The following is a 13,630-nucleotide window of genomic DNA, read 5'->3' as shown; positions in this document are numbered from 1 at the left end:
TCCAAACCTTAAGCAAGGGAAAAGGTTGAGAAGTCCAGCTTGAGGAGAAATGGTTTATTTACGGACTCAGGGACAGAAGCGTGACTTTGGCACCCATAAGAGGAGTCGGTCCCTGCACCACCAACTCCAGGACGACCAGTTTTTACAGCCAAGGAGGCTGGGGAGTACCTGGGAGACTACTTGGGAGGTGAATGTTTCAGAACAAGCATCTGCCACAGGCACAGCTGGTACCAACAACAATGCTGGCTAGGCGTGTCAAAAAAGCTACCTCTCTGGACAATCAACCACCCTTGTCTTGTATCCTCTTCCTCTCTCGCACGATGGCCTCGAGACGTAAACACCAGAGAGGATATGCGAGTTCAGACACCTTTGGATGATTTTATGACAGTGACCTCTTGGACACAGGACACATGTGTGGATAGTGAAGAATTTCTGTACACACTGATCCTGCCCGGTCACTAGAACACCCGTGGATACATATTTATAAGAGATACACTCCACTAAGTGGCTGATGTCTCCTCTATTCCCTCATTGCCCTATCTTCTAGATTACCGATTACAGTTCCCTTGCCCCCGTGGTGTAACACACGAATAGTGTGCATCAGGTCACATGGCTCCTTTGAAGCTTTTGGGGTAGATATTCCACTCAACAGTGCCTGGCAGCATGTGGTATCAGCTGTGGACAAGCAAAATATTCATGTGGTCTCCACAACCACTGGAGATGGTTTCATAACCACTGGAGATGCTCCCTCTTCAGGGTGACCTCTGAGCACAGGAAAAATCCTGGCATCCAGACCACAGAATCCAGATATAGAACACAGGGGACTCTATTAGCTAGAACTGCCATAATAATGTACCACATGGGTGATTTGACATCGGAAATTTACTTGCCCACAAGTCTGGAATCTAGAAACTGGACATAAATCAGCAGGGTTAGTTTCTTCTCAGGCCTCTGTCCTTGGAGAGAGATGGGGATGGCTTGGAGATGGGGATTTCCCTGTCTTCAAATGGTCATTCTTCTGGTCCTCTATCCTCAGCTCCTCTTCTTATAAGGACACCAGTCATACTAAAAGTCCATCCTAATAACCTCATTTCAACTTCATTATATCTTTAAACATCCTGCGTTTCACTATAGTCCCATTCTGACATACTGGGGGCCACAACTTCAACATAGGTATTTTGGATTCACAACTCAGCCCATAAGAAAGGTAGTGGGTCATAATGCAAATTCACACCCAAGCTGGAGAGTGCCCAGGTACATATTATTTATTTGCAATTATCCTCTCCAGGACACAGCAAGCTTGGGATGCAATGAAATCTGTTCACTCCTTACTGCTGGAAGAGCCTAATTCTGCTTTCAAATAACCCATCAGAATACAACACCTAAGACTAAAGTTATTAAACCAAAAAGGCATTTATTAATGCATAAACCAGAGCAACAAAACTGCCGGCATCCACCACAGAAGCCAGATATACGACACAGGGGGCTGTATTATCCAGAACTGCCATAACGGTGTCCGACACACGAGGTGATTAGACAACAGAAATTTACTTCCACACAAATCTGGAGTCTAGAAATTGGACATAAGGTACCAGCAGGGTCAGTTTCTTCTGAGGCCTCTCTCCTTGGCCTCAGATGGGGATTTCTCGGTCTTCAAATGGTCATCCTTCCGTACCACTATTCTCAGCTCCTTTTTCTCTAAGGACACCAGTCATACTAAGAGTACTAAGACTCCATCCCAATAACCTCATTCTCATTAAACTTCAACTTCATTCTCATGAAACATGCTATGTCTAACTACAGTCACATTCTGACATACTGGGGGTCACAACTTAAACATAGGAATTTGGGGTACACGATTCAGCCCACGACAAAGGTGTTGGGTCACAATGCGAATTCACATCCAAGCTGCACAGTATGTGTCGTAGTTATTTTTTTATTTACAATTATCCAAGACACAGTAAGTTGGGGATGCAATGAAATCTGTTCACTTCTTCATGCTGGCAGACGCCAATTCCGCTCTCAAACAACCCCTTTGAGTGAATACAACACATTAGATTAAAGGTAATTAAACAAAAAAGGCATTTATTAATGCATAAACCAGAGCAAAACGTGGCACCAAATTCCTGTGCTGGTGACTTGGGTGCTGCACACATTGATCACAAACATCAGGAGACCAACAACGTCCTAAGAGACTCAGCCTCTCTGCAGGACACCACCCCAAACTCAGTTCAGGTAGGAGGGTCAACACTGGGTCACATCCACGTCCTGACTTAGAAGGGAACAAGGAGTTCCAATTACCCACAATGTCCGTCGCCAATGACAAAGCGCAGAGGTCAGCATGCTTGAGCACGGTGGGTGGTGGCTGATACACATGATGGGAACCTGGCAAGTGGCAGGAGTGAAGTGCCTTTTGCTTCAGAAACTGGCAGTGATTTCAATGGAGCAAGGACTCCAAACACAGCAAAAGCACAACGCAGCTTCTGTATTTTCCTGAAATAGCTTCATATTATGGAAGTCACTCCCCTCTGGACATTCAGGTGAACAAATTCAACTCAGGTAGGTGTCTGCCTCGCAAACAGTTCTCCTCCACTGTGATTACACAAAGCAAGGAAAGATCACCTTCTCTGCTACTTTAAAGTCTTTCTGCAGTGTGACCTCTGAGCGTGGAATGAAGACAGATCACTGGACTAAAGGAATGGTCACGTACCTCACCCATGAGGCCCTGCTACAAGGTGAATTCGGATTTCAAAACTATCTTTGGTCAAAAGATTACCCATACTCTTCACATTTGTCTCAGCTCAGGCTGCTCTAACAAAATATCACAAAGGAGGGGGCTTGTAAAGAAACAAGAAGTTTCCCAGTTGTGGAGGTTGTATATCTGACCTACCATTCCGCATATGGCCTGGTTCTGTGACTGGTCCACCAGCTTCCTGATTTATAGATCATCTTCTCAAGGGTCCTCACATGACTGATAGGGAAAAGAAGCTTGCTTTAGAGATCTTATGATATTAACCCCATTCATGAGTGTTCCACATTCCTGACCATTCTCAACTGAAATACCTCCCAAAGATATCACCTGTTAATACTATTCCATCAGACTACTCCTGAAATCATTGTTGCACAATATGCTAATTTGGATGTAAATTTAAAAAAATAAAAAATACAACAAGTTAATAAAAAAAATACCATTCCTTCAGAATGGGTATTCAACATAGAAATTTTAGTGAACATGAGCATTCAGGTCATCATGTCACCAATAAAGACATTTTCTACTGTGTAGTTTCTCATGTTGGGTACGTTTTTAGAGTTAGTTGAAAGACTTCCTAGATTCAGAGCACTCCTAAGGCCTTTCTCTTGTGTGCACTCTTGCGATGATAACTAAGAGCTGGATGACTGATAAAAGCCTTCCCACATTCACTGCACTCATAAGGCCTTTCTCCTGTGTGAATTCTCTGGTGTTTTATGAATGTCGATCTATACTTCAACGATTTCCCACATTCATTACACTTATAAGGCCGTTCAGCTGAGTGAACCTTTATGTGTACATTGAGGGTAGTTCTTCGGGGAAAGGACTTGCCACATTCACTGCATTCATAAGGCCTTTCCTCCGTGTGAACAATCCGGTGAGAATAGAGGAGAGAACGAGCAGTGAAAGCCTTCCCACATTCACCGCACTCATAAGGCTTTTCTCCAGTGTGAATTCTCTGGTGTGACATGAAGGAAGAATTAGAAGTAAAAGATTTCCCACACTGACTACACTCATAAGGACTTCTTCCAAGGTGACAATGACGATGAAACCGTAGGGCACGACTATGACTAAAAGACATTCCACATTCATTGCATAGGTAAGGCTTTTCTCCTGTGTGAATTCTCTGGTGTTGAATGAATGTCGACTTATAGTTCAAAGATTTCCCACATTCATTACATTTATAAGGCCTTTCACCTGAATGGACTTTTATGTGTTCAGTGAAGCTATTTCTTCGGAGAAAGGACTTGTCACATTCACTGCACTTATAAGGCTTTTCTCCAGTGTGAACTCTCTGGTGATACTGGAGGTCAGACCCAGAGAGGAAAGATTTGCCACATTCACCACACTCATAAGGCCTCTCTGTAATGTGAACTCTCTGGTGATGACGGAGGGAAGAAGTTGAGGAGAAAGATGTCCCACATTTCCTGCACTCATAAGGCCTTTCTCCAGTGTGAACTCTCCGGTGTTCATGGAGGACAGAACTAGTGATAAAAGATTTCCCACATTCACTGCACTCATAAGGCCTTTCTCCCGTATGAACTCTCCGATGATACTGAAGAGCAGAACTAGCGGTAAATGATTTGCCACATTCACTGCACCTGTAAGGTCGTTCTCCTGTGTGAATTCTCTGGTGTTTAATGAACGTTGCCTTCCACTTCAAAGATTTTCCACATTCATTACACTTATAAGGCCTTTCACTTGAGTGAACCTTTACATGTACATTGAGGCTGTTTCTTCGGAGAAAGGACTTGCCACATTCATTGCACTGATACGGCTTTTCTGCACTGTGAACTCTGTGATGATAATGGAGGTCAGACGCAGAGAAAAAAGATTTGCCACATTCATGGCACTTATAAGGCCTTTCTACAGTGTGAATTCTCTTATGATAATGGAGGACAGAACTAGCAGTAAAAGTTTTCCCACATTCACTGCACTCATAAGGCCTTTCTCCAGTGTGAACCCTGCGATGATAACGGAGGCCAGTACTGGAGATATAAGTCTTCCCACATTCCCTACACTGATAAGGTCTTTCCCCTGTGTGAGATCTCTGATGATATCTGAGAGCAGAGATAGAGGTAAAACATTTTGGACAGTCACCACACTTATAACGCCTTTCTCTAGATTGAACCTTATGAGTAATTAAAACTGAACTATGGCTAAAAGATTTTGAACATCCACTGCAAACATAAACATTTTCTCCACTGTGCCCTCTCTGGGGATGAACAAGCACAGATTTGTGGCTTATGGATTTCCCACATTTGCTGCAGGTGTACTGCCTGGACCCAGTGTGAGCCCTTCCATTTTGACTAAGGACAGACCTTTGCCTAATGGATTTTCTACCTTTGCCAAACTCCTGATGTCCTTCTGCAGTATGGAATCTCTGGTGGATAGTCAATAAAGATTTGTACCTGAATGTTTTCCCACATTCACTGCACACAAAACACGGTCGTCCAGGCTGCATACCCTGATCCTGAATAGGTGTATGCTCCGGACCAAAGGCATCCTTGCATTTTCCCCAAGTGTAATGACCTTTACTACTCTGTAAAGTTTCCCTGCACTGGCTGATTGTGTTTGGCTTCCCTCCAGTATGAATGGCGTACTGCTGCAGACGAACCACGCCAGGCAGGAAGTCCTTCTGAACCTCTGTACAGGTAAAGGGCTTTCCTGAATGATGGAATCCATATGCCTTCATAAAAGAGAGTGTGTCCACACTATTTCTGAATGGTTTCTCTCCCGTATGCTGGTCCGGCTGCTGCTGAAAGTTTCGGCTGAAGTAAAATCGTTTTCCACATGCCCCACACCTCAACAGCTTCTGGCTGCTTGGTTTTCCCAGGTGCTCAGCCAAGCGGAAAACGTCTCTCAAGACCGGACCGCACATCTCACAGGGGTGGGTCTTCCGGGAAGACAGAGCTGCCTTGGGCGTGCTGGCCTGTGACACACCTACAGAAACGCTCTGTTCAAGGGGTGCCTCCGCATCCTCTGCTCCACAGCAGCAACCTGAACGCAAAGAAACTCTCATGAAATACTTGGTGACTACAGTGAGGGGTAAGCCCGTCACACATATGCACCTGTCTCCTGTAGGCACAAGTTGAGTAGATGCTGTTCCAGACAGTGGAGTTGGAATTCAGGTGAAGGAGTGCCTGCTCTGTGTTACTGGGCCCCTAAAGTCAAAGGATTGTGGACCGCTCACTAGAAGGATACAAATTTAGGATGTGACATAAGGAACAGAGCCGGATCTAAACCTTACATCTCTTCCCACAGCTTTGTGTAAGACCTTTCTGGCTGCTGATGTTTCGCTGAACAGAAGAGTGTGAGAAAATCCATTCATAAGACATTTGCTGCTATTCACGGTCAGTTTAAGGACACTGAACATCTCATGGCAAAATGTTCAGGGGTGAATATTACGGTAAACAGAAAGTCCAGTGAGAGAAATGGGTGGGATGTGGAGCCCGAGAAACAGCAATTACCCCTGCGCTGGAAGTCACAGGACTACCAAAGGAGTAGAACCCACAAGTACACAAACTGTCAACAGTGAAGAAGGAAAGACAGGAACGAGGTGTGGCCTTTGACAATGGCACCAAAGTCTGGTTGAACAAACAAAGCTGCCTAGTGTGAGCTGAACAGAGTCCTGATATCACACCTTCCCCGGCTGCCATTCACCGGAAATGGTCCCCCCGTGAAGTCACATGGTCATGTCTGCATCATGTCCTTCCTATGCTACACAGAACACTGTTTTCCTGTAAGTGCTAAGTGAGCAACTACAGGGCACAGGGAGGGTAGAAATAATGTAGGAAAAAAAGTAGATGGCCAGGGGTATTCCAGAGCTGCCCTGCACACAACAGACTCAGAAAAGTATCCTATGTGACTGATGTTGGCAGGACTGTAGAATAGGAGATGCCATCTTTCACACCGACAAAAATCAATTCAACAGCTGTCTATGAATGACTTTAGACTCATAGGGCTCAAGGGCCCAATTAAGAGGGACTACTATACTGCGCAGCATAAAAGAGAGCAGGAGCACGAAGAAAGGATGGCTGGAGACTATTATCAGAGACACGTGGAGATGGGTAGGAAACGCTGGGGCATCTCTATCAGCCATAGGGCAGATGCTACTGCAGTCCCTGCGCAGGAGACGCCAGCTGCCTGCTCCAGGGGACACTCGCACCGAGTTATCCAAATCCTCAAGGCCAAAGCACTCTTGACAAAGAAGTTCCAAGCTGAAGGCAGACATCTGTGACTTCAAACTCTATTACGAAGCTGTAGTAATCAAAACAATATGCTACTAAAACATAAAACAGCACTAAAGCATAAAAACAGACCAGTGCAACGGAATAAAGAGCCCGGAAGGAAACCCACACATCTACAATCCATTAATCCTTGACAATTATGCCAAGAATACACTGGGGAAAGAATTCTCTCCTCTCGGGAATCTGAGTATCCAAATGACAAAACAATGAAACCGGACCCCCATCTTCCAGCACTTGTGGAATGAACTCTAAATTGAATAAAGACTTAAACGCAGGACATCAAAACCTAAAACTCCTAGGAAAAACGTATGGAAAATCCTAACTTAATTCCTGTCAATGAGTTTTTGAATGTGACATCAAAAGCATAGACAAAAAGCAAAAACAAGTACCACTGTACAAAATTCAAAAGTTGCAGCAGAGCCAAAGAAATACACAAGAGGGGCACCTGGGTGGCTCAGTAGGTTGGGCGTCTGACTTCAGCTCAGGTCATGATCTCACAGCTCGTGAGTTCGAGCCCCATGTCAGGCTCTGTGCTGACAGCTCAGAGCCTCAAGCCTGCTTCAAATTCTGTGCCTCCCTCTCTCTCTGCCCCAACCCACTTGCATTCTGTCTCTGTGTCTCTCAGAAATAAATAAACAGTAAAAGAAAAAAAAGTCAAGAGGTAGGATGTTGGTGAGGATGTGGAGGAAAACAAACCCCTTGAACATTGTTGCTGGGAATATAAATAGGCAAGTTATGGAAACTATTAGGGAAGACCCACAAGAAAATTAAAAACAGAACTACCATATGGTCCACCGTTGCCATTCCTAGGTATGTATCGCAAGGAAACAAAATCAGAAAGTCCACAAATGACCTGCACTTGCACATCCACTGCAGTATTATTCACAATAGCCAATATATGGAAACACCACGAAGTGTGGTGAGTGTTGTTCTCTTTAAGGTTTATTTATTCATGAGACAGAGAGAGTGTGAGTTGGGGAGGGGCAGAGAGACGGAGGGAGACACAGAATCTGAAGCAGGCTCCAGGCTCTAAGGTGTCAGCACAGAACCTGATGCGGGGCTTGAACTCACTGACCGCGAGATCATGATGTGAGCTGAAGTTGGAGGCTTAACTGAAGGAGTCACCCATGCGCCCCTAAGTGTGGTGAGTGTTTAAAGTGACAAAGAAGGGGCACCTGGCAGGCTCAGTGGTGGGGTACAGGACTCTTACTCTCAGGGTTCAGAGTTCAAGCTCCACTTTGGGCACGGAGCATACTTTTAAAAAACTAAAATACATAAATAAATTCTATTTTAAAAATAAACGAATACAGTGACAAAACATTTAGGACACACACATATGTAAATAATAGGTCATAAAAAAAAGAAGGCAACACTGCCACTTGCCACAACATGGATGAACCTGGATACATTATGCTAATCAAATAAGCCATACAGCAAAAAACAAATCCTGTATGATATCACTTACAGATATTCTTTAAAAAAAGAAAAATCAGGGGTGCCTAGGTGGCTCAGTTGGTTAAGCATCTGACTTTGGCGCAAGTCTAGATATCAGGGTTCGTGAGCACAGCCCCACTCATCAGGCTCCCTGCTGTCAGCAGAGCCCACTTGGGATCCTGTCTCCCTCTTTCTTCGCCCATTCCCTGCTGGTTCTCTCTCTCTCAAAATAAATAAATAAAAAATTAAAAAAAAAAAAAAAATCACACCCCCCAGAAGGTAGAGAGCTAAAAGCTAAGGAATGGGGGAAATGGAGAGATCCTGGTCAGGGGAACGCATTTCCCTTTATAAGATGAGTAAGTTCTGGGCGTCTGGGTGGCCCAGTCTGATAAACATCCCCCTCCTGATTTCGGCTCAGATCATGATCTCACCTTGGCTCAATGCTAAGCATGAAGCCTAGTTGAGATTTTGTCTTCCTCCCTCAGTCTGGCCCTCCCCTGCTCACACGTTCTCTGTCTCTCAAAATAAATAAAAAACACTAAAAAAATTTTTTTAAAGCTAACTAAGTTCTAAGGACCTAACAGCATGTTGACTACACTTGTGAATACTGTACTCTACGCTTGGAATTTGCTAAGGGAGTAGATATTATGCTTCTCACTAACCACAAAAGGTAATTATGTCAACTAATCGGTGTGTTGACTACCTTCTATTTGGAACTAGTTTCCTAATGTATAAGCAGATCAAATCCTCATGTAACACACTTTCGAAATGGAATCTTCCTGGTCAGTTCATACCTCAACGAAACGGAAGGGATGGGGGCAGGTAGAAGAAGAGATGTAAACACCACTGAAAGAACCATACAAGACAGTCTTGAGAGGTAGCCCACAGTCCTCCTAAGTACGACCCAGTCAATCCTTGCAATTTCCGGCAGAGGCAGGCAAGGAAAGGTCAGCCAAAAGAAGGTATCAAAACAGGGGCCACTGGGGCGCCTGGGTGGCGCAGTCGGTTAAGTGTCCGACTTCAGCCAGGTCATGATCTCGCGGTCCGTGAGTTCGAGCCCCGCGTCGGGCTCTGGGCTGATGGCTCAGAGCCTGGAGCCTGTTTCCGATTCTGTGTCTCCCTCTCTCTCTGCCCCTCCCCCGTTCATGCTCTGTCTCTCTCTGTCCCAAAAATAAATAAAAACTTTGAAAAAACAGGGGCCATAGAAAAGGCATGCATCTCAACACAGTGACCCGGTGGGTCGGAGGGTAAGTAAGGCACAATCCATTAGCGTCACTGACTGACTACTCTTTTACCCTATGAGGGCTCGGCACAGAGAGCACTGGAACGGCAGGGGAGAGAAAAGGGCACACCAACATCCCAGCCTTAGCAACAAATGCAACCACCACGGAAGCTGGGGGAGCAAGCAGGGCCCACAGTCCACACCCAAGAGGTACAAAGCATCCCCTAGGGAATGGGCAGCTGGGGGCTAAAGCGGGAATACAGAGCCCAGGCCAGGTCACTGGGGAGGGTGAGGGCCTTACCCAGGGAGGATATAAGTGTAAAGTTCTCCAGCATCACGTCATAGTACAGCCGTCTCTGAGCCTCATCAAGAAGTCTCCATTCCTTCCAGGAGAAGTAGATGGCAATGTCCTCAAAGGTCACACCACCCTGTCATGAAACGGACAGATGGCACCATGAACATTCTCTCTCGGGGAACCCACAATCTAAACCCTGACACATACACCCCATTCTCCCCAGCCACCCCAGCTCCTACCTCAGAACAAATGCCAGGTCCTGGTGTCATTAATGCCACCGTCTCCTCACCATCCCACCAATCCCTGTGTTCGGTCCTCAGCAATAACAGGCAGGGGGTGCATACATGCAATCTGCGGGGGCCAATCTGGGTTTGGCCCCCCAAGCGCCATCCTTTCTGCCTGGACATTCCCGTGGAGTCTCCCCGAATGTGCCCTCAAACACAGACAATTATGGACCCACCTCGACCAGTCACTCTCCAATCCCAGGGCCCTGAGACCCTAAGCTCACACTCACACTCCCTCTCCGAGTGAACATGACCCTGTAGTCTGCATCTCCCTCACACCTTCAGACCCCACAGTTGCGCCCCCACAGCTTCCTGCCCCACACCAAAGGATGCCCCCTTGACTCACACTGGTACCTGTCACATGACACCCAAAGGATGTGTCACAAATTCAAACAGGTGCCACTACAACCCCAGCACTCTCATGGATCCCACCACAGGGAAAGCCCCAAATGCGGCCGAGAAGTCCCCCTCGCCTGCCGGGGACCCTGGCGTCAGGGACACACACCCACAGCCACGTAGCCGTTTCAGATACTCCCAGTCCCTCTAACACTTCTGTGCTGCCCATGCTGTCCCTCCAACAGTCACAACCCTCCACTCTGCACTGGACCTTTGTGAAAAGCCCAGCCCTAAAGGTCTCCCTGCCAGGCACAGAGACGCACAAGTGACCACACTGGCCCCACACCTTATCCATCAGCAAGACTGTGAAACGGCCCGGACACCAGAAAAGCGCACCACAGAGTTCTGGTGAAGCCCTACACCACGGAATAAAGGGCAGCCCCAGACTCCCTGTCACCTTGCCGCAATCACTCCTAGCTGTCCTCAGCCATCTCTTGTCCCATCATGCCACGGAAGCCTTACCCACCCATCCATCTGCCACATCTTTCTCTCTCCTTCGCCTGTGCCCGCACTGCCCAGCAGCCCCAACCAGGCGCCGAGCCAGGGAACCACGCTTCAGCACACCTCACTAAGGCCCTCTGACCTACTGACAGCATTGCCCCCCTACTCTGCACCCCCTCCTCAATGTGACCCAAACCTCCGCCGGGGCCACACTACTGCCGTCACTTTTCAAAGTTTCCATCCCGAAACCTGCCCCGGTTTCCCGGGTTTCCCTGTCCCGCTGCCCACTGGATGACGTCACTCACGCCTCTCTGAACACCTAAGACTCAACGACGTCCAAGCAACTTGGGAGATCTCCAAGGACCATCAACCTACTGCCACCTTCCGTCCAGCTGATGGCAGCGTCCACCCCTCCCGCTGCCAGGACCGCTGAAAATTAATAACGGGAAACCTCACTAAAAGGGACTCGGGAGGACGCAGCTGGGGGAGCTCTCGCGCACTACCGCCACGATCAGTGCAGACCCGGCAGGACGACACACTTGAACTTGGGGACTGGGAAGCTACCTCCTCTACTAGCCCAGAGGGGAAAAGACAGGCTTTCGGGACCACCCCGCCCACAGCTCAGCCAATGGGAAGCCACTACACTTTCAATTCCCAGTTGACTCTCAGGGACTTGCAGATTTTAACAGCCTTCCCAACTTCGCCCCTTCCCCTTTAAAAACGCCTACCTCTCTCGTGTCCTCCACACTGGCCTACTGTGGAGCCTCAGCGTGCTTGTTCCAGACTGCGGTGCTCTTTCGTTCTCCAGCAAACTCACTTTTGCCCGTCAAATAACTGGCAGATTATACTTCAAAGGACCCAAGCCCCCAGGCACTCCGGGACCCCTCCCTTTCTCCTGTCACCTGCAACACCCCAAATTTGCCTTGGCCCTTCTCAAACCCGGGGCCAAAATGCAACCGCTTCTCTGCCATCCACGGTGACCGTTCTGGCCCGTCAACGATCACATGCACTGGCGCAGGCACCCCCTCCTGCGCTCCCTGCCCCCTCTGCCCCCCACCCCTGCAATCTGTCCTCTCCGCAGCCAGATCGGGCCTATCTATTTACACCCGGGTTACACCGCCTGGCACACCGCCAGCATGGATGGACTGGTCAGGCAGCCAGGGGACAGGCCTCACGGGCGCCGCTGCACCTTGCGTTCGCTGAAACAACCGAGACCTGCCGGGCCCCGCTGGTGGCGCAGGCCCCCTGCAGCCCTGCACCAGCCGGCCCCTCCCCTGCAGCCCGTTCGTTCCCGCACCCCGTCACGCCGGCGCTCAGACGCGGGGACCCCGCCCGCGAGCGCCTCCCGGGCCCGGACACCGGGACCTGGGCCGCAGGGACGCGAGCAGGCGCCCCGCGCTCGGGCCTGGAGGGTCTGCGGCGGGGCGGGTGGGCCCGGGGGCCGCGCGTTTACCTCAGCCGGGTTCCTAGACGCGGCCGCCGCCATCGGACTCTGTGGGAGAACTGACACTCGAGCCCGCGGTCCCAGTTCCGGCCCCGGCGGGGAGCAGCCCGAGTGGCGTCAGCGAGTCGTTATCCCCAGTCTATTCGGCGGGGACGTCGCCTCCCCTCGCGCTTTGTCAGTTTGTCACCTCGTCCCCGAAAGTCCGCTCCGGAACCTTAGAGGTTGAGCAGACCTGAGGAAAGGCCAGAAGTCGTCCGAGGGGTGAGGCCGGAAGTCCCGCCCCCAGCGGCTGCGCACGCCTAGAAATCCCTTTCCTGTTCCCTTGTTGGCTCCTCGCTCTGTCCTCTGTGTCCAGTGCCTTCTGGGTACCTTAGCTCCCAGTGCAGTAGCTGAGAGTGGGTTCTGTACCCTGGAGCTTTGGAGCAGAAGTAGCTTCTGCACCCGGAGCCTGGACACGCCTCACCTGGCAGGTTACTGGAAAGTGCTGGTCCTACCCACGGGGAACTGCTTTGAACCTTGTTAAAAACCGAGAAGAGCCCTAATTTCACACCCCATGAAGCTCAATCAGCTTCCAAAGGAGAACTTATTTTAGATGCTCCCACGACCACTTCCTAACGGAAATTACACCTCGTTCCGTCGTGTACAGTACTTCAGAAGTCAAATTAATGAAGATTTGGAGTGATGGTGGGGTGGCCTGTAGCTGACGGCCAATAAAGAATTCTTGAAGACATCTTTGGTGCAAAAAGTTGATTTTCTTAAAGCACGGGGACAGGACCCATATGGAGAGACTAGTTATATATTTGGGAATTGGGGGAGGTAAGTCACTGTGAAGTTTCCAGTGAGATTTTCTTATGCTAAAGAAGAGTCACAGGATATTGGAGGCCTAGCTATTGTCAAGCTAAGGTTGTTTTTCCCTCTAGCAAAGCATTAGCATTAAGACAGTAGGATTTCCTGGAGAAACATTTTACTCTGCCAGCCTCAAGTAGTTGTTAATGGGCTGTGGGTTATAAGGAAATTTAATTCTATCTGCCATTTCCTCCTGCCTTTGTTCCGACATCAAAATGTGTCTGTGCACAGCTGGAAAGATGTTGTTGCTCTTCAAATGCTTGCAGCCT

At 48.5% G+C, this 13,630-nt stretch overlaps 1 protein-coding gene across 2 annotated transcripts in view; it reads right to left on the bottom strand.

Moving 5' to 3' along the window:
• The window catches only part of LOC123577860 (zinc finger protein 256-like), a 33,896-nt gene extending 20,889 nt beyond the window's left edge, over nucleotides 1–13,007 (bottom strand). Inside the window, exons 1-3 of one of the 2 annotated variants that reach the window (XM_045440171.1) lie at nucleotides 12,525–13,007; nucleotides 9,957–10,083; nucleotides 1,921–5,749 (exon numbers count right to left, since the gene is read on the bottom strand). In XM_045440171.1, the coding sequence (XP_045296127.1) occupies nucleotides 3,333–5,749; nucleotides 9,957–10,083; nucleotides 12,525–12,557 (2,577 nt within the window). In that variant the 5' untranslated portion in view covers nucleotides 12,558–13,007 and the 3' untranslated portion in view covers nucleotides 1,921–3,332. Of the gene's footprint in view, nucleotides 1–1,920; nucleotides 5,750–9,956; nucleotides 10,084–12,524 lie in introns of those variants that run through there. The other variant, XM_045440172.1, reaches the window with a different exon arrangement.
• Nucleotides 13,008–13,630: the final 623 nt, after the last annotated feature.

This window comes from Leopardus geoffroyi, chromosome E2, assembly GCF_018350155.1.
Source record: "Leopardus geoffroyi isolate Oge1 chromosome E2, O.geoffroyi_Oge1_pat1.0, whole genome shotgun sequence".
NCBI lineage: Eukaryota > Metazoa > Chordata > Mammalia > Carnivora > Felidae > Leopardus > Leopardus geoffroyi.
Note: the sequence above shows the minus strand (reverse complement) of the source record. Positions and strands in the feature narration are given on the sequence as shown.